General features: G+C 38.6%; 1 protein-coding gene across 6 annotated transcripts in view; it reads right to left on the bottom strand.

Annotated features, from left to right (window-relative positions):
* Nucleotides 1–27,538, bottom strand: part of atp8a1 (ATPase phospholipid transporting 8A1) — a 141,934-nt gene that overhangs the window by 41,995 nt on the left and 72,401 nt on the right. For all 6 annotated transcript variants that reach the window (XR_015777216.1, XM_088080891.1, XM_088080890.1 and 3 more), the window contains 9 exons: nt 26,908–27,013; nt 23,954–24,036; nt 21,847–21,896; nt 21,072–21,141; nt 19,122–19,206; nt 17,133–17,272; nt 13,578–13,716; nt 8,612–8,676; nt 2,383–2,555 (listed from right to left, as the gene is read on the bottom strand). Coding sequence is in view for 5 of the 6 variants with exons in the window: in XM_088080891.1 (XP_087937017.1) it covers nt 2,383–2,555; nt 8,612–8,676; nt 13,578–13,716; nt 17,133–17,272; nt 19,122–19,206; nt 21,072–21,141; nt 21,847–21,896; nt 23,954–24,036; nt 26,908–27,013 (911 nt within the window). In the remaining variant the exon portion in view is untranslated. The remainder of the gene's footprint in view (nt 1–2,382; nt 2,556–8,611; nt 8,677–13,577; nt 13,717–17,132; nt 17,273–19,121; nt 19,207–21,071; nt 21,142–21,846; nt 21,897–23,953; nt 24,037–26,907; nt 27,014–27,538) is intronic.

Raw genomic sequence — 27,538 nt, 5'->3', positions numbered from 1 at the left:
GATTCTGCTCTCTGCCTTGATTTTTTTTTAAACGCAGTTCTTATTTTTGCAGTGTTCAGGATGTTCTTGTGCATACCGAGCAGTTGAGGTCAGGACTTTATAAAAAGGTAGTGACCAGGTGCCATATGGTAGACAGCACTCATCAAAGAGGAAGCTACGAAAAAAACGCAGACACGGCACAAAAAAAAAACCCAACGAAAAACGCAAATATATCACGGCAGAACATCAAGCAGAGTGAATCTGGTCTTGGCTTGACAATAGCCGACAGTTGCTGCATAGTATACCTTAAAGAGTTACAGAAAAGCAGGTTACAAAGGGAAAAAGACTCTTGCACAGACTGCATCCTGTGTTGCCCAAGTGGCTGTTCTTTCTGATCAGTGGTTGGTAGTGTTTTAACTCCACCTTCTAATATCGGCTCAGCTCGCTCGGAACTTCGCCTGAGGTGGTACCAAAAACAAGGATCAGGTAATATCCGCTACTTTTGCTAAAGAAAAACCATAAAAGACTGAGTCCATGCAGTGGAATTGTGGTATAAGCCTTCATGGTCGAGAGAGGCAGCTGGTGGCAGCATATGTATAGGAGGAAGCCTACCGTGCCTATGGAGTGGAGCGGTATGTTTTCATGTTTTTTTCATAATGTGGCTTTTTTGACACTGGTCAACAGAAAAATATTCATTTCATGTCAGAGTGAAAACAGATAAATCTGAGTTGCGTGAAGCAGCTGTTGTTGTATACAAAGTCTCCAATTTTATCTTCTAACTTGTTGCACTGTCATAAGTCTGTAATCTGTTTTTACTTTGACATTACAGGACATTTTTCTGTTGGTCAAACACATTAAACCTACTTTGTACTGTGGTAATGCAATAAAATGTTTAAAACTTCAAAGAGGGAGAATACTCGATGCTGAAAATGTACCAGCAGTACAGCTGGCAAGGATAGAGACTGTATGGAGAACTGGGCATTTCTACTACTACTACATATATATCTCCATCAAAAAATCAATTGGAAACATGGATAAACATTTAGATATTCACAGGTGAGGTTCTTTTGACATCCACGCTTTCACCATCCTTGAAGAAGTCTTTCCTGTGAAACGGGTTGTTTGGATATAAAGCGTTCTTAGTGGAAACCCCAGATTACAAAATAAAAATTAATTAAAAACTTTTAGCATTCAAAAACATGATTCTTTAGTAGCAAATGGTTCTGTATAGAACCTCAGCCCTTCCGAAAGAGCCCATTTGGGAACATTTATTTCTAAAAGTGTACTGTATAAAGACTACTTGTTATATTCTGAGAGAAGCATTCCTCTCGTCTGCTGCTCTTTCTCCCTCCTCTAACACACCCTGTAAAACCTTTCTTTGTAGGTCCATTAAGCAGAGCCAATCATTATGTGATGGTTGTGACACAACTCATAACTCTTCCTTTACAACACTTCAAAATCAACTTTATGCCCTCACTGACGGCACAGTCTGCAGCCTCCCACACAGGAGCTTCCTCTTAGAGGACCAGAGGTTTGGGGATAGTGTGCAGTACAGAGAGAGTCTCCAGAGATGATGTCGTAAACTGCATGTCTGTCTGAAGCTGTGAAATTGTTAATGTTTATGTTCTCCGTGGTTTAAGAGGGCTCATTCATCTCCCGGTGTCTCTTAGTGCCCGCAGAGCGCACACGAGCCAAAGGCAGGTAGAGGTGAAGGAAAAATAAATTTGACGTAATGCACCGAGTCATAAGGTTTGCTGTTGTTCAGAAAACATGGTGCTGATTTCTGGGCCTGGACCCCGTCATGGTTGCTTGAGTACTTAAGTACTTCCTTTTATTTATGTGGCCTGGGCAGGTCAACAGTGTACCTGCATAATGTTAAAAGTTGCCATTAAATTTATAACTATCACACTTTTTAAAGTGCTGCCATAAAATACTCAACAACCTTTGTGGCAAAGACATAATACTGTTTTTTTTAGTTTTTTTTAGTTCAACCATAAAAACTCTAATTTAATTTAGCTCATTTGAAGCAAAAAAAGCAGAAACATTACTTACTTTCAGCGTCTCATTTATGAGGATTTTTGCTTAATTTTTCTGTTTTATGTCAGTGTAAAATCATCTTTGTGTTTGAGGGCTATTGGTCAGAAAAATACAAAATTTTATGATTATCTAAAAAAAGTGGAAAATTTTAGATTTTTTTTAATCTCTATGTGCATATACTTTTTAATCTGTTGTATTACAGTGGGTACTACAAAATGACTTTACCTTTAAATTATGTTCAATGTTTTTCCAGTGCAGAAGCAGATTCGACACGTAATGTCTTTGCAGTAGGACCATCGTCTTTCATTTTGGTCAGTGGAATTTATCGTCTCGGGTTTATTTTATTGTCTCAGGAGTAAATCTTACCTGCAGCATATGACAGCTTTACAGGACAGGGCGAGGTCCAGGAAGTACTGTCGCACTCCGAATGTGAGGGCGTATTTGAGAGTCTTGCCGTCAATAATAAGAGCAAAGTCATTCTCCTTGTAGAGGGCATCTCCCAGCATTCCACAGTGGTGGCTGAGCGTTTCTCTGGTTCTCTGTGTGATGGAAAGCATAATGGAAATGTTATTTTAATTCGTGTAATTAATCATCATAATTTCAAGAATATGGTGTTCTCGAGGAGATATACACTGTTTTTAAGATGTTTTTGTTGTCGGTGTATTTTATTTGTTTTAAATGTCTGTCAGTTTGTTAACAGATACAAAAATATTATACAGCTTTTATAATAATACCACCAAGTTAATGAAGTTTGCGTGAACTGTCTGTGTTATTCGTCTGTGAATAACAGATTAATAATGTTTGTAAAGTAAACTGAGATATTTTATGGATGACAGATTGCTATACAATGATAGAGTATGAGGAAATGTTTTTTTAAAAACCTTGCGAAAATATATCCTGTACTTCATTAGCATTATTCATTACATGGTTCATTACAAAATTAATTGCATATGTTACACCATCTTTCTTTTTCTTCCACTGCCATTTCACAACTTTGGATTGTTTGGTCTCTGCCTCAAAGAAGTTTCCGGATTCAGAAGTTTCTAAGTAAAATAATCTGTCCCTTTTTTTTATTTGCACATGAGGACTGAAGACACGCAGAGAGCAGAGGCTGACTGATACTGAACCACAGTGAGATCCCCCTACTGTAATCTAAAAGATTCATATTTCAGCCAATGTGGTGGGACGAAGCATCATTTGTCCATTAAATTTGATACTGCTTGTGTCACTAAAACCTGCTGTGCAACACCATATGTACCAATTAACCAATTGTGCTCATACTTTGCAAGATTTTCCTAAAAAAAACCCAAACAAAAAGTACTAATTCAAAAGAACCCCCTTTCAATCATCACTTATGACTGATTAAAAGTGTGTGGCGGTGAGTTTATCTGCCTGTATTTTCTTTAGCTTCTTATTTTGCTGTGCTGGAGACGCTCCTGGGCACGGTGCGCAGCTGGGTTCCGGACATTATAAAAAGGTAGTGATCAGGTGCAAGACAAAAAATAGAGAGATGGCACTGACTTAATGCAAATAATAGTGAATCTATTGGTTGGCTTTTACTTACACTTTTGGTGGTGATACTGTTTACACACAGAAACCGACGAGTCTTGCATAGTATATCTTTAAGAATATAAATGTTCATCTTGTCTCTTATTCACTTCGGAGTTAAATAGATGAGGCAGATCTGTCTGCTCTCAAACTGCTGCAGAGCAGCTGCTCTTCATATTTCAGATATTTATTATGTTTCCAGTGCTTATTAAACTCAGATGCTGGCTCTGAGGTGATAACACAGACGAGTTCTGAGAATGGATCATGTTTGCTTGTACTGTATATACAGCTATGACGATGAGTGATGATGAAGAGCCGTAAATATGAGACTGACAAGAGGATTTACTGTCCTGGTATAGGGGCATGTGATTGGATAGATGGAGGGGTGAGATCATCACAGTATGCATCATTCAATCATCTTCCCACAGATGGCAAAGCCATTAGGAAATAAAACCAATTTCTGTGTGTTAACATTTTCTGAGGGACAGGTAGAGGCGCGACATTTACTATATTTTTAATAAGAAAGTAAAAACGAGTTATTAAAACATCAAAAGTATAATAATATAAAAAAAGCACTTCTTGCAACAAAATAACGTGAAGGTGCACATGGTTAAACTATTTTTAAAAAGAGGGACAGACTTAGCTGAGCAGATACAAAGCAGTGATAAATTTAAAGTATCAAGCCTAATGTGTCACACAGATGCTCAAACAGCTGTAATCATTAAAAAATGGTGGCCATTAGCAGCGCTGAGGGAGGGAGGGGGTATGGCCTGGTGTCCGGGTCAGATATGTCAAAGCAGTCAGATTGTACCAGCGGGACCCGGCGACGTTCGCTTGGCATAACAAAACTCTGAAACCCCAGCTTAAAGGAAATATTTGGAGAAAGGGGCTTTACGTTTCACAAAGCGAGAGAAGCAGAGTGAGAGACACGCACAGAAAGAGATGATGGATTAACAGAGGAGAGAAACTGAGCAAGAGGATACAAGCAGAGAGCAGCTGCGAGGACTTAACCATCCCTGATGGGCTCTGTAAAACAGCATGCGATGGTGAACAATGTGTGTGTGTGTGTGTGTGTGTGTGTGTGTGTGTGTGTGTGTGTAAGAGAGAGACAAGCACAGGTCAGGTTGTGATATCTATATTCAACCGCAGAGCAAAAATTGAATCCTCTCCATCTCAGTTAACAGAGTGATTTTAGATGACATCTCGGTGTGAGAGCATACGTATCTTTCTAAAAGTCGGTATACGATGTGTATCAGAAAGAATTCACTTTGTTTGGGGCGCAATCTATTCATCACACAGTGTGATAAGCAAAGTTTGCCATTTCCTCAAGTAGGCCGGCTATTTCCCCCCCTAATTTCCACTGAGGAATTTTCTGCACTAATGCTACATGTCTCCTCCTAAAGCCTCTTTGTTATGGCTATAATGAGCAGTTTAGCTGATGTGACTGGCTAGTGTTTGGCTTTGGAGTGGGCATGTGCCGTCCATTCAGAAATCTACAAGAGCTTCCCATGAAGACTGAGCTGCACTGTTGATATAGACCCTTGAGTGATGTAGCCAACAGGACGTGACACTCACGATGTGGAATCTGGACATTTGTATGGATGTAATGTCATCAACTGTCTTTAGACTTGAAGCCACCCACAAAGGGGACCTTAGTTTAGTTAGTGTGTGTGGATATGTTGTTTTTTTGTTACTTTTCTGAGCTAAAGCTCACTGAGGGAACACCTGAGTGCGGGTTTGCACAATAAATCAGATTTTTCTTCTCCAATTTTCCTTGGATTATAATATTATTGATTTTCTGATCTGTTTTTCCATATTCAAAATATAGATAAAAAACCTTTATGTGGAAAAAAATCGGAAAACTAGAATTACCGCCTTGCTATCCACTTAAGTTACAGTGACAGTTTACATCCATGTCTGTCCAGACTCATATGTTATGATAATTAGCAATGTTTTAAATATGGATGTTGATGCAAAGAGGCCACATATTCTAAAACATGGATGCTTCACACACATCTTCAACCTGGCAGCACAGAGGATCTATAATCCACACAGTTTCAGTTTCAGAACACTATCATGTCAAAGTGTAATGTATACATTTAATGTATACACTTTTGAGTTTTGGCAAAAAAAAATTGTTGTCGCGGTGACCTTGACCCTTAACCTTTCATCCAAAATTCCCTCAAGGTTTTTTTGAGATATCAAATTCACAAGACTGAGACAGACACAAGATCACAATGACCTAGATCTTTGACCATCAAAATCTAATACATTTATCCTTAAGTCCATGGGGATGTTTCTGCTAAAATAAAATGCAATGCAATTTACAATGCATTCTTGAGATATTGCGTTCACAAGAATGAGAAGGACAGATTTGTGGCCTTGACCTATGACCACCAAAGTACAATCAGTTCATTGTTGAGTCTAAGTGGACATTTGTGCCAAATTCAGAGACATTTCCTCAAAGTGTTCAGAAGATGCTGCGTTTACTAGAATGGGACAGACGGACAAAAACATCATCCGGCCAAAGCTGTTGCGAGGGCATAAAAAAGCCCAATCTATCTGCGATTTCATAAAGATGAATATACTAATGCTAACTATGCTGTTAGCTCAGGAAATGATTGAACAGACTCACTGGAAGAAAAAACTTTTCAAAATGAACTAATCCCACCTTTGAGACCAAGTTTAACTTTGGGGATTTTAGTTCTAATAAGATTTAGCACAAAGAATGCCTAAAACTTTGTCCTTTCTTTGATGACCATTTCTAAACACAGCAAACAAGCTGAAGACATGCTCCAATTACTCTCTTTCGCAGCACATGAGCACTCAGAGTTACCCGCCCTGCTGCCTGCCTGCCCGCTCCTCTGTTCTCTGTGCCTCCTCAGACTTGGTGGAGAGGTTTCTCCCTTCGCGTTTTAACAAACTGCCTTATGTAAGCATCTGTTCAACCACAGGAGAATGAGAGCTGACATTTCAAAGCGCCGCTCCGCATGCTTTATGAATGCACCGACCCCCAAATTTCTACCTCAACTTCATTTATCACGCTTAACGACGGGCTGACAGAGTGAAGGCCGTCCGTCATCACCCCCGAACACCCCCCTGCTGCTTTCCCTCCCTCGCCCACCACTTCTCACCATTTTCCCCCTTTTCTTGTCCAACAAACTAAACCCTGTCAAGTTTCTCCTCCATCTGTGGCTCCTCTGCTGAGCTCTCTCCTGCTGGAAGTGCAGGGACCTGCCCTTTTCAATCTCAGAAACAACAGACAAGGCTCTCCTGCCGGGGGGTCAACAGACTTCTCTGCTGGGTATCTTAAAGATGTTAAAGGCAGATTTGGGATGTGTAGTGGCTGTTTGTGCGTGTGTGTGCGTGCGTGCGTGCGTGTGTGCGTGCGTGCGTGTGTGTGTGTGTGTGTGTGTGTGTGTGTGTGTGGCTCCCTGTGGCTTCATTCTTTCAGGTTTGAGACAGCTTTTTTCACCACAATTGGGTGACAGGGTTATTATATTCATGGGTGTCCTCATTATGTCATATTTACCCTCAATATCAGAACTAATGGACTTCTAAAACTACTGTGTCTGTACCAAATTGTTAATGAGTTTAGTATACTGTTCTATATTATTAATACAATCTGACAAAACATGAATTAATCTTAAATGACATTTGTCAATTTTTGGAAACACTGTTAGTCTTGACCTCTGATAAATCTTTGCTGCTAATGTAGCAAACATATAATCTTAATTGCAAGGTACAAAGAGGACAGAGGATTTACTCTAAATATTTAAGATAGTCTATTAATAGTGTGTTTGCTGTTCTGAAAATGCTGGAAGATGCATGCATGTAGCAAATGACAATGATGTTCATTTGTTTTTAGTATTGACATTTAACAACAGACCCAAGAAAAAAAAGAGGTCTGAGTGGATTAGAAGAAACAGCACTCTTAAGAGTCAGGACACATAATTTAACTGCCTAGAAATTAAGGTCAATCAAGAAATATAAATTTGCATTTTTTTCTATCACCTCATGATGGCAGGACAATTGTGCAGTTTGTAGACATGCACCTAACGGGAACTATGATGGAAAAAATTATGCTTTTATAAAAGGACAAGAAGACAGAACAAGCAACAGTTACCAGATATTTCCTGCAAAGTAGCAGACATGGCCACGGTAAAGAAACAAAAAGTCAACAGCAAGGGCTGTCGCTTGTAGGGGCGGGGAAAAATTGAATACTTTTTCACTTAATGATGAAACAGAAGCGCTTGAATCATTTGTATGTAGGAATATACTGTAGTTATTTTCACATTTTCTAATCTGGCCTCCCATTCGAAAAATTTTGGACACCCCTGTTCTAGAGCATTTGCGTGCCGACACCAAAACAAGCACCACTTCCTGCATTAGCAGCACAGTGCTTGTTGGGTACACATCAGGATGCATTTAACCACAAAAGATATGTGGTGAAATGTGTCTCAGACCAACTCAGAGTGATCAGATAACAACGCGTCTTGGCGGTTGTTTACATTTGTATTTAGCGCTGACCACTTGTGATTAGATCACCCAAGATGCATGTTGATACTAGGTACAAACGGGCTCATAGCCTACTTACCAGAAATCCAAATTTCAGCACTGCTGTTTTTTCTTTAGTCTATGAAACCTAAAGTGTTGCCTGTGGGCAGATTGAAAAGCTCTGGATGGCCCTGCAATAAAATTACTTCTCCCCTAAATTTATCACAGACTGATTTTTACAAAGAAAACTAAAGATATCTGCCGGCTGTGATTGTTGTGTCTCGTCACACGACACGCGGTTTGCGTTGCTGCGTTCCAAAAGTGTAACTTTGTTGATGTCATGGCTCAGCTGTCACGAACATCCACACTGTAATGTTCACGTCCACAATAAATACAATGTATTTAATGCCACAAAAAGTGATATGTGTACCGGCCCTTAGTAAAATGTAGTTTGAAACATGGTGAGCTTCATGTGTTCTTTGATGAGGTTTTTGGTTCTGTGTGTAAGGATGTCTAATTATTTGTGGGTAAGCAAATAATCAATACTCACATCAAGAGTTTCTTCATTGATCACGAGCATGCCCATGTTCTTGGTCAGAAGTTTGCAGGAATGTCCTAAAATTAAACACAAAAACAGAATATGAACTTTTATGTTTGATTGATGTCTTTATTTCAAACATGTAAAATACGACAAAAACAGCAGTTGAAAACATATAACAAAAAGAAGGAAAAAAAAACAATAAATGCTTTCCACGATTACCTCAATACATGAGCAAAAAGAAGTAGGAACAAGTATAAACTTATTTAATCCAACCTATTCAATATATTATTAAATTATCATCAAAAACACCTCTTTAGAAATCCAAGGCATATCTGTATATACAATTAACTATTTATATGCATGATGCTATTTTGAGCTATTTCAGAAAACTCAAAGAAATGGAAAGTAAGAATGTAGGTAAACAGGAAATACTTTAAATAAATAAAATTAATACAGAAAAGTTGAGTTTATCTTAGGTACAATTACTCTCTTAAGTTTTGAGCGAAAACACAGATAAATTAGATAAAACTAAAAATAGGGGGAAAAAAAGAAAAAAGGAGTACCAAATCAAATAAATGAAGGCGGGAGGTAATAAGTACCTGGCAATACATTTTAAGGGACACCAATTAAAATGTTACAGCTCAAAGCCAGTGTCTCGGGACATGACTAATGAGTTTGGTTTACAAGCGTTTGTCAGTTTCCTGTTTTAATAGGCAGTTACAACTCTGAGTTACCCAACATGGCTCTCTGGGGAGCGTTCCCCTCGGCTCTTGGCTGGGACAGATGCTCAGGGTCACCAGCAAGGTGGGAGAGGGAGCCTCCCATTGGGGAAAACAGAAATGTTGCTCGAACCCAGACTGAAGCCTTCAGTTTAAAGCCGTGGCTGTATGAAAAGACTGCCATCTGTGGCATAAACCACATGAATATTTGTGGGCTTCAACACTTTGCTTCTGTCTGGAGAGGGATTTTAGTTTTTTTAAGGGAGTTACCACAAAGCCCATGTTTTGTGAATACATGGGTGGCATTTTCTGTGAGTGAAACTGAGATAAGATTATGCACAAAAACAGCCACAGTCAAACACAATAATGCACACACAGTACACACAGAGGGGGCCGAGCATGAGGAAATGAGAGGGTTTCACCTCCAGAGTCAAAACCAAACAGGGTCGGGGTCTGGCTCTGGCAGATTGTTTTCTTAAGTGCAAAGGTGCAAACGTCTAAAAATTTGCCAATGTGAGGAAAATGTCTCCCCATCTCAACACTGTCTCTGCTCCCTTCCCCCTTGTCGGTTCCTGCCACAGCCCTTCCGCTTAATGTGTTTACCTTAAGCTCATTTTGACTGTGGCCAAACTACCCTTTTTTATTTCACCACAGAAAGTTGAATTCCTGGCCTTTCTCCATCTGAGGCGGAACTAAACACTGCTCCCCCAGGACTTGAGGAATGTGTAACAGGGACACTCGAGTCACAGCAATCTCAAATGTTGCAACGGGAGCAACAATTAAAGATACATTTAGCTACAGATTGAACTCCTGATTCGGGATGAAAGCAAGAATCTGGACCTGAAAATACTGACATATGGTGGGAAAGTATTTGTGTGTAGGCAGATAAGCGGTTGTGTGTTTCTCTACTGAAGGTGGTGATGCACCCTCTTAACAAATCTAACACGGGACTAACTAAAAACGTATTTTGCACAGGTAGGTACCCTAATTCCTGCATCACACAGAGCATTGTGTGCCTGATGCACAATCTCGTTAGCTTGCATTGGGTCACCTCGTCATTTGTCGCATAAACTAGCAAAAACGTAACCTAAAAAGTTGTTCATGGGGCACCCTGTAGCTCACCTGATAGAGCAGGTGTCCCATGTACAAAAATGTCCTCGCTGCAGCGGCCAAAGGTTCAGTTCCAACGTTAGCCCTTGGCTGCATGTTATCTCCCCTCTCTACCCCTTTCACACTATCACTGTCCTGCCAGAAAGCCCAAATCTTTGCCTTATTCAATGATTTCACCTACAGAAGACCTCAAGCCTTAGTTTTTGTCATCATCAATGTACAAATATACACTATGCCCCTTTCCGGCTGGACAGAAAAACCCACTAAAATCTGGTCTTTGTCTAGTGGGGAAGGTTACGATCCGTTTTCGCTCCCCTGACAAATGACTCTGCAGTGGTCACGGGTATTTATGAGCTCCACTTCCGATCGGCTCCATTGAACAATAATGGAAATATGACACACAAGAGGATGTTTTTGACCTTTTTCTCACTCAAAGCAATAACACTCTGCCACAAAGTCAACCCGTCTTTGTCCAAGCAGTGCTAGAACATCTTTCAAAAACGGTCTGCATCAGTTTTGAAAGAGTGGGTTTGTCACGGTTACATTTTCACAGGCCCCCATGCTGCTTTCTACCATCAACAAACTCAGTTTTGTGGGGCATTTGACATATTGAACTCAACATCACAAAAACAAAACAGAAAGGCATACTCCTCTACTTGCAGTGAGAAAGGGCTCTAATGCCAATTTTAGCAGGTTTTCCTGTTTAAAAACCTGCATATACAAGCAAATTTTTGGGGAAAAAGGGTATAAGATTTTTCCTCTGAAATTTGCTCAAATAGCAGCAACTGTGACTTTCCTGCAGATTTTCAAAAGACTTTTGCATGACTGCTAATTTCTCAAATTACCCATCATAATAGAAAAATGGAAAATATTTACACGTAAATAGTGCTAAAATATATTGATTTTTAGACTTATGTGTGTCCAACAACAAAAATCTTCTCAGTTGGGGTTTCTGTATTCTGATTTCAGTGTATTATCTTGCATTAAGAGATGCCCAAAGGGGCTTACAAGGCAGAGTATCAATTCTACATTCACAGTTGTGAGACCAAACATACAAATTATAGGAAAACATTAATAGTTTATTTTGTATGCTTTCATACTTCACATGCATTAAATAAACTGATGTCATATTGTATGTGTGCATTATTCAATCTAATTTGTTTAATTTTTCAAGCTTCAGAAAGAAAACTGGCTCATACTTTGCCTCTGAATCAACTTCTCATTTTCATCAAACCAAAATAATTCAGGATTTTTGTTCTGCCTTCTTATAAAAGTAAAAACAGGCTAACAAATGAATTATTAATGCACACCCTTACACAGTCACGGAGTTGCCACAGCGTGCACTGCTGAGTCCTGCAAAACCACACCCAACCAGCTGTGGTTTTTAGGAAGTCTGGTCCTGTCCTTAGCATTACATATGTATTAGTCTCCTCAATAAACAGCTCATAGCAATGGAAGTGTGTTCCAGAGCAAACATGTCTCTTTACTCAGGCAGCCAGACACACACTGTCAGAGTAGGCACTGTGCATTATGTCATAATAGTTCAGGATTAGGTCTTTACAGTTCAAACACATTTACTAAAATGAAATATAATAAACATGTGAAAATAAGTTAACTCAGCCACATCTGTGCCAAATATTCTGTGCCAAGAGTGGCATCTGGGTGGTTCAGGACACCTTGAAATGTAGGATAATCTAAATGTGATTGGTTTAATGCGTCAAAAGGTGCACCATTACCTCTGGCAATGGGGATCATATTTCAGTGAGGAAAATAGTAAAAAACAAAGTCAATATTGAACCGAGATTTTAAAGAGCAACTTAGTCAAACGGCGGTCCTGTAAAAATACTTGCAGTGAGCATGTGCTTCTGCGGAGCTCTCTCACATCTGGGCACGGTGGGCACAAAGGGCTGATTCAGTCAGGCCACAGTGGTAGGTAAAGCCACAAACGGAGGTACTTTTCATATCTATTTTTCTGGACTCTGTGTTTAAATGTCGGCTGTATTCAAGGTAGATCTGTCTTTAGTATTCAGCCACATGTGAGAGCTGTAACACCAGGGTCAATTAAGGAAACTGAACTGGTGGACCAAAGTTAGTCATTCACCTTTCTGATAACATCTGCAAGGCTCAGACCTCTAGGGGAGCCAGATACGTGAGAGCTGCCTCCTTATGTACATATGCATGTTATTTATTTCATGTCAGTGCAGCGTGCTCATACATCATCTGGCGTTCTGCGACAGATGCTTCTGTTAGATATGTGTGACAGAGAAGCATTCAGCCTGTCAGTAGTTTGTCCTGCTGGGTGAAGAATGACCACAGGTCTGACTGGAGAACCTGTAAGAGCCTGGCATGCAATCCATCACAACAGACCAGGTTCAACGCTGACTTTACATTTGTTTTTACAACCAGGTGTACAAACAGGACACGTCGTGATGCACATATATTAATGGGAATATTGTGGGAATTTAAATACTTTTTCAATAAAGGGGCACTCCACCAATCTTAAACATGAAGCTTAGTTTACTGATCACAAGAACTAATGCCAAATTTTCACTGCATACTTCGACACGGCTCTGTTCAACTCGACATGCTCCTTTTTGGTCTTCATTAGCAAAAAACTTGATACGAGAAGGTCAGGTCATTTTGTTTGTTTTATTTTTTTATTTCCTGGCAATTTTTTGTGTTTTTTGTTATTTCTTGCTAATTTTTGTGTCATTTCAGGACATTTGGGGCCAGCCTACAGACTGTCCCAAGAGTCAGAACAAAACATGGTGAGGCAGCATTTTATTATGTAGCACAAACCTGGAATAACATCCCAGACAAGCCTTGACTCTGACCACTTCTAAGTCAAAGCTGAAAACGTTCCTTTTTTATATTGCCTACTCCACCTTGTAATGACTGCAAACTTATTCCTAAACTTGATTTTAAATTAGTTTAAATGATCTTTTTATTTTTACAACTTTTGTCTGCACTTTTGTTATTCTTAATCATTTTTATTTTAAAACTGTAAATCATTTAGTAATTAATTTTATCTTTGATATCTTAGAGAAAAACTTTGTGTCTAACTTGCAAAAATCATTATTTGAAAGTCTGGAAATATTGGCCTATTGTGAGTTTCCCAACTGCACAGCAGTAGGTTTGACTCTTACCAATGTTAATGGCTGTTTCTTGTTTGTCCCCTGTCAAAATCCAGATCTTGATATCCGCCTTCATCAGAGTCTCGATGGTCTCGGGTACCTTATCCTGGAGCTTGTCCTCTATCGCTGTAGCCCCGAGCAGCTGCAGGTTCTACACCAGAAATGACGAAAAGACAGAAAAAAAAGTTCAATAATAACATTCAGTCAGTGGTGGACACAACAGAAGAGGGTCTTTAAAACGTCATGTGTCAGAGAAACATGTGAACCAGGATTGTGTCACTCACTCAGTGGTGTTTTTCAGCTGCTGCTTGTTTATCAACCAGAAAAATCAGCGCTGGCGTAAGAGGTTTTGGATCAGTTACTGTGCCTCTGTATGCATCTGCAGACACGATCTCTCCCACAAAAAAACGCCCCCAAAATGCTGTCTGTGTTTTTTTCCCAGAAACCTTGGTGGTTTTGGGGGGCTGGTTGTGGGCTCATATGGGCCCAACACGAGGTCAAAGATTTGACAAGACCCAGGGGTGGAGGGGAGACAGGAGCCAGCAGCAGAGCAAAGGCAGGGGAAGCTCTTTAAGTCGTGACCTGAGCCGTGCTGCCTATACATCTGTGGCTCTGTCCTCTCTAATCATTTCTGAACCACACAAGACGGAGAACTGTGCCCGAGGAGGAACATGACTACAGCTGACGAGTCCTCATGTGCCTGTTTGATGTGAATTGTTCTATTGTTCCTGTGGTTGTTGTTAAAGGGACTCTCTGCGGATTATGATACAAGAACCACTTGGATCAGGATTTCAACCCCGAAGCCAGGGCGGGACTGTAGCACCAGTGACTAGCCAAATGCTGGTGGACTCTGTCTGGTGTTTGTGGAGTCTGAATCTGAATAATCTGAAGGACTGTGCACCTCTGAATTAATCAGCTGATGTGCAGAGTGAGAATTTTCCCTCATTGCTCCAGGGGCCTCATTATATAAACTTCTTGAGTCTGAAATCCTGTCCTATGTCAGTTTAGGATGACATTTAGGATTTTTTTGGCACGACAGGAACATGTTTGCTCTCTGTATTTAGAAGCAAAATCTATTTTCTGGACAGGAATTTCACTATTACAGATCCGTCCTAACTTGGGGATCTCCCAGCTTAGTATTCCTAAATTAGGATGGCATAGATCCTGTCCTAAATTCAAATAAAAACAGCAGCACTGTTGTTTGGTCTCTGTGGCAATGACTTTAACCTTTTCAAACCTGGTTCAACATCACATGTCTTGTGCTGTGTTCAGAAGCCTCTCACAAGCTAATTAACCCTTTGGTTTGATTTCTTTCAATATAGGGAAAAATGCAATGAGCAACTTGTCAAGAAACGTCCCACAAAATACAAGAATAGTTAAAAGGTAATGAAGAAAAAGCTCTAAAAATTAGTTTTCAAAAGGGAGGAGAATTATTGCAACATTATCAAAAAACTAGAAAAAAATCTACTTATGTTTTTTATTGTTCTGCACATTTTCAGGTTGGTACACATTAAAATTATAGATTTAAAACTATGTTACAGAAAAAAATACACCTTTTTTCTGTAACTAACTAATTTTTAATTAATGGATAGTTTCACATGATACTGAGGTTGTTCTGATTGACTCTAAGAAAGTAAAAGTCATCCCCGTGTTTTTTCGGCACTGTGTCTCTTGGATGCTGCTTACAGTCTTGCACCTGGGTACTGCCTTTTTAAAAAGTCACCTGAGCGCTGTAGGGTTACACGCCCATAAACTTGCCAGATACAGAAGATAAGAAAAAAAACAGACAGACATTTTATATGATTCCATAAATTGTTTTTAGTGAAATCCTCCATAGTATATCTTCAAAATAATACAGGAGGTCTGATTTTTCGAAACTGAAGTTATGGAAGTAGCAGCAGTTAGGATATTTCTCTGCAATGAGGCCTCTGATGTTAAAAAGGAGACATCATAACTTTGCAAACTCAAGCTGTAGTGTAGGAGAGCACCAGACTGGAAGTTTCTATCTGTTGAATTTAATAGAGGCGTCCAGATGGCCTTCCTGGAAAATGCTGTCCAGTTACTGGCATTTGGCAGAGCTACAGTGCAAGCAATCCAGAAATAATCAATTTAAGCTTAAACTAATCAGTAAAGTTCATGAGAAAAATTTCTTGGAGCAGTTAAGTTAACATATACGCACTCTGGAACATACCATGAGCAGAGGAAACTTTGAGGATGACTCAGGGAATATGATCCTTACACCAATTTACACTTTTCTAAAGCACAGTGCCTTTAAAGTAAAAGCGAGTGAGAATAATATTCACTTAAAGGATTAGGTAGCTTCTCAATACAGCATCTAAAAACAAAGTGATAAAGCTAGATTTGAAATTTGCTTTAAATCATGAACCAGCCCCACTGAAGGCTGAAAAATATGCAATTCATCACATTTGCAATTTTTTCTTCCATAATAAGTAACCGCATTGGAGCGTTTTTGTGTGAAGAAGTAACTTTAGATGACTGATTTCACACACTGCTGGAGCCTCTGTTAAATTTCACCGCAACTCTATTGTGCCCCCGTGTGGCGTCACTGTGTGCACTGTTAATTATGGGTGGCCCCGAGGAGCAATGAACCCCAAACCCTGCCAGCATCAGTGCCACACTCTGCCCATTAAGCAATGCACATTACATTTTCCTCCCTGAAAGCTTTTATGTTTATTTCATGATTGATTGCCTCCATTTGTTTTGGGCGGCCAGGAGCAACCGTGAGGAACGTGCCAAGTGGTTGATTTACGACTGTGGCTTCCTGTGTTTGACTAGCGCTTCCACATAGACCCACCTCACAGAAAACCAATTCTACCTGCTAGTAAAACCTTGAATCTCTCTCATGCAAACACACAATTTTTTCACTTTTTCACTTTCCCATGTGTGATTGCATTGACCCCATTAGTTATACGGGAGGCCATGAGATTATGCAAAGTCTGAATTTTCTGCAAACTAAGAGAAGTCTATAAAAAATGTTCTGTAAGAAACCTTGTACCTTAAAGAAAGCAAATGTAGGCTGTAAGCAGACAAAGGAAGATTCCCTCTCAATTCCATTTTACAATGTCATGGATCAGGCACTGATACCACAAAAAACTTGTGGTGTCAAGGATGCACAATTATATCAGCACATCATTGGTATCAGTACATATTGGCTTTAAAATTAAATATTGGAATCTGCCAACATGCTGATTTTTGCAGAAACCACAAATCTCTATTTTTGTTGTTGTTATCATAGCGAACATGTACAAAACATCAACCTTTAGTTGAAGTATTTTGCTTATTTTGCACCATGAATGAATATTACATACATTGGAAAGCATTGTATTTCATGTGTTCATCTGCTAGTGGGCCATCACAATAAAAGTATGCAAAACATGATTCCACTACAGAAGAGACTTGATGATCACTAAAATTAGGTGGGGGAGAAAAATGGATATATTGATACCAGTATTGGTTATCGGCCAAATGAGTTGTTATATATCAGCATATCGGCAAATAATTCAATATCATGCATCCCTACAAAAAACAGTTTTACACTTTACCAACCTTCTCTATTAATTCGTAGCTCTCCTCCAGTTTCAGCGCTCTGTTCTGCAGGGAGGTGCAGGCTCTGTGATGGATCTCCAGCCACTGCTGATAAGACGACTCACTGACGTCTGCCACGGCAAAGCACAAAGTGCGCAGTCCTGGAGGAAAAAAACACCATCACAGACATCAAAACCTTTGACGACATTAAGCTCTCTAGTAAATACAAAGTATGTCATTCAGACAGATCTGTGCAGTGTAACTGCTGCTGAACTCCTCACCATATATTTAAAGGTATACTACTTCATGAAAGGTGATAACTTAAATCAATAAATTATTCCTTATGTTTTCCCGTACATTCCAGTGCAGTTTGTAAGTCCTGCAGCTTTGCAACAGCTGTGTTTGACTTCAGACTTAGCCAAGTTATATTTTAAAGTATTACTAAGCTGTGATTTATGCATTACAGAAAAATAAAAGCAGTTGCACCATAGAGATAAGTTAAACCGTAACTCTAACCACTCAGTCGTTACACATGCCGCCAGGGTTGGTCTAATGCCATTGTGCGACAGTCACCCAGTAGAGACCAAATGTTATATTACATTTCAAAACTGATACAAATTACTACCATGTGCTACAATTCCAAGTGGCTCATGTCAGTCAGAAAGCTAATGCACAAGGTGACCACGACGATGGCATTTCATTTTTGATCACGAGGAGGTCACCAAGTTACACTGCGCAGCTCTATCTGCATGACATACTTGTTTGAACCTCTAAGTTTATATATTTATTAACACTCTTGTTATGCATATACACAGTACACAGTACAGTGCATTCCTACATTTATGTTAAATTTGTAAGATTTTTTTTTTTTTTGCATTTTTGTGTCTTTATTGATAGGACATCTTCAGATAGATAAGAAATATGGGAGAGAGAGGGGGAATGACATAAAGCAAAGGCTGGTGGATGTGCAGGCTGGATTTGGACGTAGGCCGCTACAAAGGCCTCATTCTATAAGAGGCGCAGACTCTACCAGGCGAAAAATTTAAAAAAGGTAAAAAATGAGAGAGGGAGACAGAATCATTATTAAATTAAAATTAAATTATTAAATAATTAAATCATTATTATTTTATTTTATTTTTTTAACTAGGGGAAAAATATAGTTATTATTAATATTATTACATTCAAAATTATGATAAAGAAAGATTATATATAAAGATATTTTATTATTACTATTATTATTATTATTATTATTGTTATTATTATTATTATTATTATTATTATTATTATTATTATTATTATTATTGCTATTATTGTTATTTTTTGTCATTTTCAATTTTTTAAATGTTTTTTTTAATCATGCTATTCTATTTAGTAAAGGTAGATTTCTTGTAACCTTTTACTAATTTAATTTTGGGGTAATTACTCGTTACGTTGCTCATTGCCATTTTTCTTAGGTTTCAAAGGTTTAAATAACATGCATATCAGTTATGGTGTTTGTAGTTATTAGAGCAAACATCTGAATAGACCTAAGACTTACTGTATAGATATATTTAAGAGATATCAAATACGTAGTTATTAATAGTTCTTTATTCTTGTCACAGAGATAAATGATGTTTTATTCAGGCCTCTCCAAATTACAGTGACTGAAGATCATCACAATCTGTCCTGAATGCTATATTTAGCCAACATCAAATATTCCCAGTGACATCACTTTGCTGGTGTCTCACAAGGGGGCGGTATGAACACAGAAAAAGGAGAGACTGATGCAGTTTCTTTCAGCACCACTGCGTTAAATTAAAAGGACTTCAGCACACTCATATTAGGATTTTATGTTCATCAAGTAAGACTACACATTCTGAGAAAAATAAAACAACTTCTTGTCATGCAGCTGATGATCAAGCAGTGATAATGAGTAGATGGAAATGTGTTGAGCAAATATTGTGAATCAGAAGCATCCTAAAAAGAGATGTTTTACTTTTGTCAGACAGGGGGCAATGTTTGTCCACTCACCCTCAGTGGCAAACTGTTCCAGGTGCTTCAATGTGATCTCTTTGTACCTCGAGCTGTCTGCCAGGCGGTCGTAGATCACAGTGTCCTAAAGGGAAACAAACGCTCGTTGGTTATTGATATCCAGAGTGGGGAAAAAGGAACCTCTTGGACTTGGGCTGCTGCACAAATGGGTGTTCTCAGGACAATCCAGCCCTTTCTGTTGCTCTTTCCATTTCCAAAAAGCTTTTTGTACTGAAATAATCACACAAAGCAGTTACAGGGGAATTCATTATTTTACAACAAATGTATCTGGATCCTGTAATGGATAAATTATTTTGTGTATAATGCGTTTTTATTAACGTTAAAAAGAATCAAAACATTTAAGAGTGTGGCATCAATCTAAGGCCCTGTCTACATTTATAAAGATATTTTTGTAAACAGATATTTTTCTCTACATTGTGGCCTCTAATCCACAGGCAAACTAAAATTAATCACTAAAATTGATATGATTTTTTTAATGATGCATTTGAAAGTGCAGATTCTTCCAAGTGGATATGTAAAACAGAGAGTTTGGGAATGAATGACGTCACCTCCTCAATTCGGGCATGCCCATTGTTGCTTTGTGTAATAAGCGTTTCAAGAAATTCAAGGGTTCTATACTGTCAATCCAGCCATGCAATACACGAGGAGAATGAAATTTAGTATTCAGGTGTCTGTGATCATTAAGGAAGTTTCTGCAGCGCTCAGTGTTTTTGCTCCACCTAAACATCTGTGGTATAAAGTCCGCCAGAAACGACAGATTTGGATCAGGACTGGTTGACCAGCAGATGGGACAATTTCAAGAGTGGGACTCAATTCACGTTAATTCAAATGTTTTGCAAGGACTCAGCTCATAGAGAGGTCCACAGATAAAGATAATATCAACAAATTAGAAAAAAATGAAAATGGGACATAAAAAAGAAATAGAAAGGAAATAATATATATATTGATTGCTGTTAATGAGGACTGGAAGGAAAACTTTCACATGTCCAGAGCATTATGAGTTAAACATCATGAGTGAGCTATCTCATCATAAAACTAAACGGGAATCAATGGTGATGAGGTCTCCAGTAGGTGATTTGAAAAAGGTAAAGTTTGCTTGTACACTTTACTACTTTTGTGACGAGGTAAACAGCTGATGCTAGTAAGCGCTTGGCGTCATTTTTGCGTTTTTTGTGTCTACGGAGATATTTTGTAAAACTTGTCTTGTGGATGAAACTTTTTTTTTAAATGGAGGGGAAAAATATCAGTTTTCAAAAATATCTGTATATGTGTAGACGGGGCTTAAAATAAAACAGAGACTACTTTTTGTACTTTTAACAAATGTTCTTTTTGATATTAAAAACAAATATTGCGCCAAACAAAAATAAAAACATAAGCAGGTAAGATAAAACAGATCTTCACTTTGGCATACTTACTGGTATTTACAGTCTACACAATAAGACCAAGTAATTAAAAAACTCATATTGAATGATTGCGTAAACTTGTTAGTGACCTTATGAAGCTAAGTCCTAACAGAAAATAGAGCACCATGTTCCCCAATCATTAAAAATGCACAAAAATATGATTTGTTGTTTTGAATGTGCCATATTTCATCTATCCAGGGAGCTCTAGATACTGATGCAGATGTGCCGTGAGCTGGTCTGTTAGTTGTTTGTAGCTGAGTGTCTTCTTATGAAATATGTTTGCCAAACCTTTCTTTTGCAAAGATACCCATGTGTGAAATATGGTGTTCTTGCTTTATGCCGCTGCTCATTGAAAAGATTTCCTGACAAGAGCGAGAGGCAAAAGGGGAGGAGAGCGTTCAACACTTGTGTGTGTGTGTGTGTGTGTGTGTGTGTGTGTGTGTGTGTGTGTGTGTGTGTGTGTGTGTGTGAGGCGATGATGGTGATGGGCTGTCATGCGTTGCCATGGAGAGAGACAGACACTCACAGCTCCTTTGCAGTAGAGGCGGATCTTCCCAGATGGGGTGCGCATGATGACTGACATCCTCTTCCTCGCGCTGTGCGAGAAAAAGAAGAAGGTGTAATACAGAGAAAAATAAAGCGAGACAAATAACATCATAAGGTGTTACAGCCACTACAGCAAATTATCAAGTACTGTTTTAGCCAGCATCTGTCTGCTGGAAATAATAATCACAGAGGTGGATATCACACTTGGGTCACACAATTAATTAGGATAACTCGTAAGGGCAACAATAAGATAATGAACGCTGATATAATTCCTTTCTTCTGAGGTTTAAACAGAAACTAGAATTTCCGCCTTGTGTTTGTATCAGCTCATCCTTGAGTCCAAGTGAATGTGTGTGCCAAATTTGAAAAAATTCCCTGAAGGTTATATATCACGTTCACAAAAATGAAAAAGGAAATTCCTTCAGACTTCCTTGAGATATTGCATTCACAAGAATGAGAATGAGATCGACAAAAGGTCACGGTGAACATGACCTTTTGACTATCAAATTCTAATTAGTTTAATGTTAAATCTATGTTAACGTTTATGCCAAATTTGGAGAAATTCTCTCAAGGCATTCTTGAGATATAATGTTCACAAGAATATAATGTATGGACAACCTGCTTTCAGTCACGGCTACTGTTGGCACAGAGGCATAAAAAAAATTATTCCTGTACACCTACTGACAACACAATACAGTGTAGAGCACTTACACACATAACTAACGAAAATAATAACACTGTTATCAGCGGTTTACCTTGTAAACTCCAGTACATGCAGTAGTTCGTACTTCTCCTCTGTTCCAGGCTAAAACAAAAGAGACAGACAAGTTAAGACACATCTCAACCTCCGTCTTCTTCTGAGACAACTTATCTTGAGAAGCACAAGCATCCTTCCTCAAATCAGCCTTAATTGCACTTTAAATGTGTTTATCAGTTGCCTGCACTGAGCTGATGGAGGGAGAATAACAAGGAAAAATTCAATTAACTTCCTTAATTGTAGAGAGCGAGAGGTACAAGACAGAGTGATTAAATAGATGCTGAGAGCTTTAGGAGGCCTAATAAAGGTTAAGAAATCGGACAAACGTCTTGGAGACAAGATGTTCAGCGCAGCAGAAGGGGGAAAAAAATGAAAACGGTTTTGGCCTTTCTGCCTTCGACTCTTTGAGTGCAATATCCAGGTTAGCCAATTAAGGGAACAACAGGATGGATGACCTAAGCTTCAGAGAGGACACACAATTCAGAATCAGCTCAGTGAATGGGGTTTTTTTCTGTGGTCCGTGTGAAGGCAAAACACTGAGTTCTCTGTGGCATTATGCATATTAGTTTTAGTTCAAGGTCGGTTTTGAAACATTTGAGCAAAAAAAAAACAAAAAAAAGGGAATGAATTACTAAATTTACTGCCTAAAGATATTCTACACTACAACACTTCATGGGAAAAATAATTGGGATGTCCAGAGTGGTTAAGGGAACAGTTCAGCATTGTAAGAAATAATCTCAGACCCGTATAGTATGTATGCATGACTCAGCTGCTATAAATTAACCCTTTGAAACCTGGAGCGACATCACTGTTCTTTTGCTACTTTCAGATGAATTTCATAAGAATTTAACCTTTGAGCCTTGAGCAAGTCGGGGCAATTTCTTTTCAAAAACAAAGAATCTAAAAGTTAGTAGATTCAGTAAATTATTCTTAAAAAGCTAGGGAAAAAAAAACATCTAGGGAAAGAAAAACAAAGCTTGGGAAAAAACATATAAACAGTGATTATAATTACATATTTAAAATTATGTTACAACATTATTTAAAAAATGTAAGCGCCTTTTCCAGGTTATTTCCTTGTCCTTTTTTTATCATCCTTTTCTTTTTTCTTTTCACTAATTTTCAGGTAATTTTCTTTTACTTTTCTCCAATTTCTTGCACATTTTGGGTAATTTCTTCATACTATTTATGTCCTCTACTTTCTCTTTCTATCTGTACTATTTCTGTCCTTGTGCTGGTGAAACAGCCGAATTTCTCCCCTGAAGATCAATAAATGTTTATTTAATCTTATCTTATTTAATGCTATCTTATCTAATCTCATCTTGTCTTATGTAGATGGAGCCAGCGTTCAGTTGGCTTAGTTTAGCATAAAGACTGGAAACAGGGGGACACAGCTAACCTCGCTCGGTCCAAATGTAAGAAAATCCACCTACCAGTATCTTTAAAGCTCATTAATCTACACATTGTGTCTCATGTTTAAAAGTTGAAGTGTAAAAACAACAATTCACTGTTAAACTAGGGATTTGTCCACAGACTGTACAAATAATGGATGTGGCCGCCATGACGGCACCCTTTGGTTTGCGGACTCCTGTTTTGAGGCATCAAGTACGACATTTCACCCATTGCCGTCTTAGTATTTTTGGAGCCAGAAGTTCAACCCCTGTAGTTTTCATCAATGTTGAAACTGGCTTACAAAACTTAAATTATTTTTTACAAATTGTATTATTTTTCCAGGCCTGGAAAACATGATTGTGAAATTCTATGACTTTTCCAGGTGTTCCATGACTGTGGGAACCCTGGTTTTATCTCTCCTCATTACACAGTCACATGAATCTTTTATGTCTGCAGCTACATGGAGAACAGTGGGATATTCCAGTGCTTATGAACTGGTGAAGAAATAATTTGTTTTATTTATGACAGAAAAATTCTCAGAGTATATTATATTTCTTCACTTGGACTTAGCTGTTATGTTTAGTATCACACATCTATCACTGTGCCTTATAGTTCGAGGTCAGGCTAGACCATCATGGTACTCTTCATAAAGATAAAGTGGATCCATCCATCAGCACAATAGCCTGTCTGTCTTTCATCAAACGTGTCCAACTTACCATTTCCACAATGACACTGTCTGGGGTTCGACCAGAAAACACAAAGCCGAGGTTTCTTGCCGCTCTCACCAGAGCTCCTTCATCTAGAAAGCAAAAAAAAAAAATTACAAATAAACACACATGAACCAGACTGGCATTCATGATAAGAAACATGTTCACATTTTGCACATAAAACTAGTTCATCTCGACATATTTTCACAGCGAGGGCAGTGACTGAGAGCTGTGGACCAGGTAGCTGATGCTACAGCTTGCATGAGGATGCTGCAGGGCGAGAAAAAGCTCTCTGCTTGTTTTTTACAGTTCACTTCACCACCCTTCTCTTTGCAGCTATTCCCCACTCTGCCTCCAACCCCAGAGCTCCATAAGACCATGATTGTTTTAAGCAATCAGGCAAAAAATAAAGTCATCTCTCTTATCAGGAGCAAAATATAAGATGGAAAGCAGCAGCAATGCTTTGTACAGTTATTATAAAACTATTTTAGCCACATAACATGTCAAGAGCAGAAGTTATCGCCAGGGTCACTACAGCTGCTAGAATAATACTCAGATACTGGAAATCAACTAAACCCCCAGAAATGAAAGAATAAGTTAATTACATGACAAAAAATGCCTCATATGAATCCATGCTGGCCAGGATAACTGACAGAAACCATGTAAAAGGACCAATCTGACCAATCAAATTGCTCTGTCTGAAAACCTTGAAATATGACTGCTGTTCTGTCTCCCTCTGCCTATCTCTTTATATTATTTTTTATTTTATTTTCTAATTTTTATCTCAAATTATAATCTGCTTTTAGGGGAGGTTTTGACTTTTTTGTGCCATCTCTTGTACAGATCCTAACCCAACCCATTCAAAATCAATAAAAATTTAAATTATATAAAACCATTTTAGCTAATCAATGTGTTAATTACGTGTGCATTTATTGTTTCTTTGTTTTTAACTGCACTGGCCTGTTTTACTTCTTGTCAATAAATATGGCAATGAAATAAGCTTCAGATTAATTTTTTTCCATGACAACTACTTCAGCTTTTAAGCATCGTGACAGTCTCAGAGTTCATTAGGACGGTCCTAATCTTCAGAAAATTTGCACAGTGCTGCTAGGGGCAACCACTGATGGTGACGCCATTGTGTAAATGTCTTTTAGAGTCTCTGTGATCAATTTCACCTCCTCTAATGGCAGCGATAGTGATGTTGTGGATTTTAAAAGAATCATGTATAAGGGCATGTTTTCTTCTTGACTGACAGGTGTCTCATCACTGCTGTGAATGTGATAGACTGCGGGATCAAAGTGTGCCTCAGAGAATCAGAGTGACACACAGCATGCATTCTGTAAACAGGATAATTTATTTTCTAATATAATTCGTGGCTCTCTGCTGCACTGATGATTATATAAATGTCTTTATGAAATACTGCTGCCTGGAGGCTGTGGTGATGTGTTCCATTTGCAAAGACACAGAGGTCACTAGATAGAAAATTAAATTTCTCAACAACAAAAAAATGTTTCAAGGACACAGCATCGTTTATGCAAAGCACCTGAAACCAGGTCCAGCCAGAGCATCATCCTGAGCTGCAGAACCAGAGATTTGAGTACTGCAGTTGTTGGACCTACAGTTTCAGTTCAACTTGTGCCACCTTGCAGCAAGAAAGCAAAAAAGGTAACAGCTGCAGCAGTTTAGAATCGCAGAGAATGTGACACTGATGTTTTATACTTGTGCCACCTAAAGGTAATGAGTATTGGAAGTTTTTTTCAGGGGGTTTATAGCTGCGTGTGTGTGTGTGTGTGAGTGTGTGTGTGTGAGGTTTAACAATTTACACTGTAAACCTGCAAAATAAAAGGGGTTTTCTTACTTCTCTTACATTATTTTTTGCAAAAATAAAGATGAATACTAGAGAACTCGGCTCACGCTGAGGCATCGTAACCATCAATTAGCAGAGGGCGAGGCCTTTCCTGATTGTGTGCTAAGTATCTGTACAATAATCATGGGTATGATTGAAATAATTAAGTTTGAGTTTGCACATTTGTTATTATCATGCTATTGTGCTGTGTCTTTGTTCTGACCTGCCAAGGGACTGCAGATGCAAATTAGCTTTAAGCAATAATCTGGTCCCTTTTAAGTAATTAAATAAAAAAGAAGTAGTTTTGGATTAGGGACTATATCGATTTGAGCTTACCACAGCGGTTAACTGCAGGATCTATCATTTTCTAAATTTCCACAACTAGAAGTCATATTTCTCTTTTCTGTGAATGGCGCAGTTTGGCATGTTTGGAACTGGTCTGACACTGACCGAACAACTACGCAACATGTGGACAATGTGCAGTTTTCCTAACTCCTCAGTTCAAATTTGCAAGTTATAAGCCCTTTTAATGATGTGTTTAAATTTAAAAATATAAATATGATTAGCTGCTACATTTCAAAATATCTAGTCTTGATTATGAACATCCTAAGAATCAAGAAGGATCACTTGTTCACCATCCTGATTATATTAAGGTGTTTTGTTTTTACTCTTTTGAGCCCCAAGACACTCGACGAAATCTGGGCAATAATATTCTCTTTAAACAGATATCTGCATATGTATACAGAATCTGTAGACAACAACGCAGGATTTTGGTTTTAGAAAGCCTTCTGGTATCTGTTTGTAGTCTGAGTACTACTGACCAATTATGTAATTTTTTTAATTTATCTGCATTTAAATGCAGATCTCTGATTAGATCAGCTAGAAGTCTTTTTCCAGATATGTACTGGCTACACCCAAACCCCTGAAATATTGGCTGTTGCCCCCAGAAGCTTATCACTGTCAGTCTTATAATTGACAGGTTCCAAGATTGGGGCAATCATTCCAATGCCAAATTATAATATGTGCCCACACATTAGAAACCGAGATAAACCAGGGCAGCATACTGTAAATCCAAAAGCTGTATTCCACTATCTGTGTTGGTGGAGGTGTGATCTACCTGGAGATGCAGCCTGGTAGGTGATTTTCCCATCGGTGCGCTCAGGGACTGCAGTGTGACAGATGGCCATCATGGTCATGAACTCCAGGATGACAGCAGCTGTGGGCTACAGGAAGTGGAAAGGGCACTTTGACTTTTAATGTTCTTTAATGTCACAACAAAACAAGAACAAAACAATTAGAAAGATAATGTTGATACTGTAGGAAGAGAGCAACGGCAGAGTGTGCGGCGTTTGTCAAACTCTGATCGACCTGCATGACTCAAAAATGATGCACATGTGTCAGACAGATGACACACACAACCTAACACAACATTAAACATGTTGCGTGTGCAGCTATGTCTACAGACAGCTTCTCTTTATAAATGTATGTACTGCAGATTTGGGTGAAAGGTGAGTCATAACATTTGTTTAAACCTTATAATGTCATGAGGTTTACTACATCAGGACAGCTCAGTTCAACTCATCTTGGAAAAAAAGTAAGCATCAAATTGACACTAAGAATTCCTTGAAAATACGGTTTAGCTAAATGCAATTTAGTGTTGCAGAGAAACAAACCACAAATGCAATAAATGTAAAACTGGATGTCTGCTCTCTGACCATTGCACATGCCATGTCATCACTTGTGTGGCT

Source organism: Plectropomus leopardus, chromosome 8 (genome assembly GCF_026936395.1).
Source record: "Plectropomus leopardus strain MGB_pleo_1.0 chromosome 8, ASM2693639v1, whole genome shotgun sequence".
Taxonomy (NCBI): domain Eukaryota; kingdom Metazoa; phylum Chordata; class Actinopteri; order Perciformes; family Serranidae; genus Plectropomus; species Plectropomus leopardus.
Note: the sequence above shows the minus strand (reverse complement) of the source record. Positions and strands in the feature narration are given on the sequence as shown.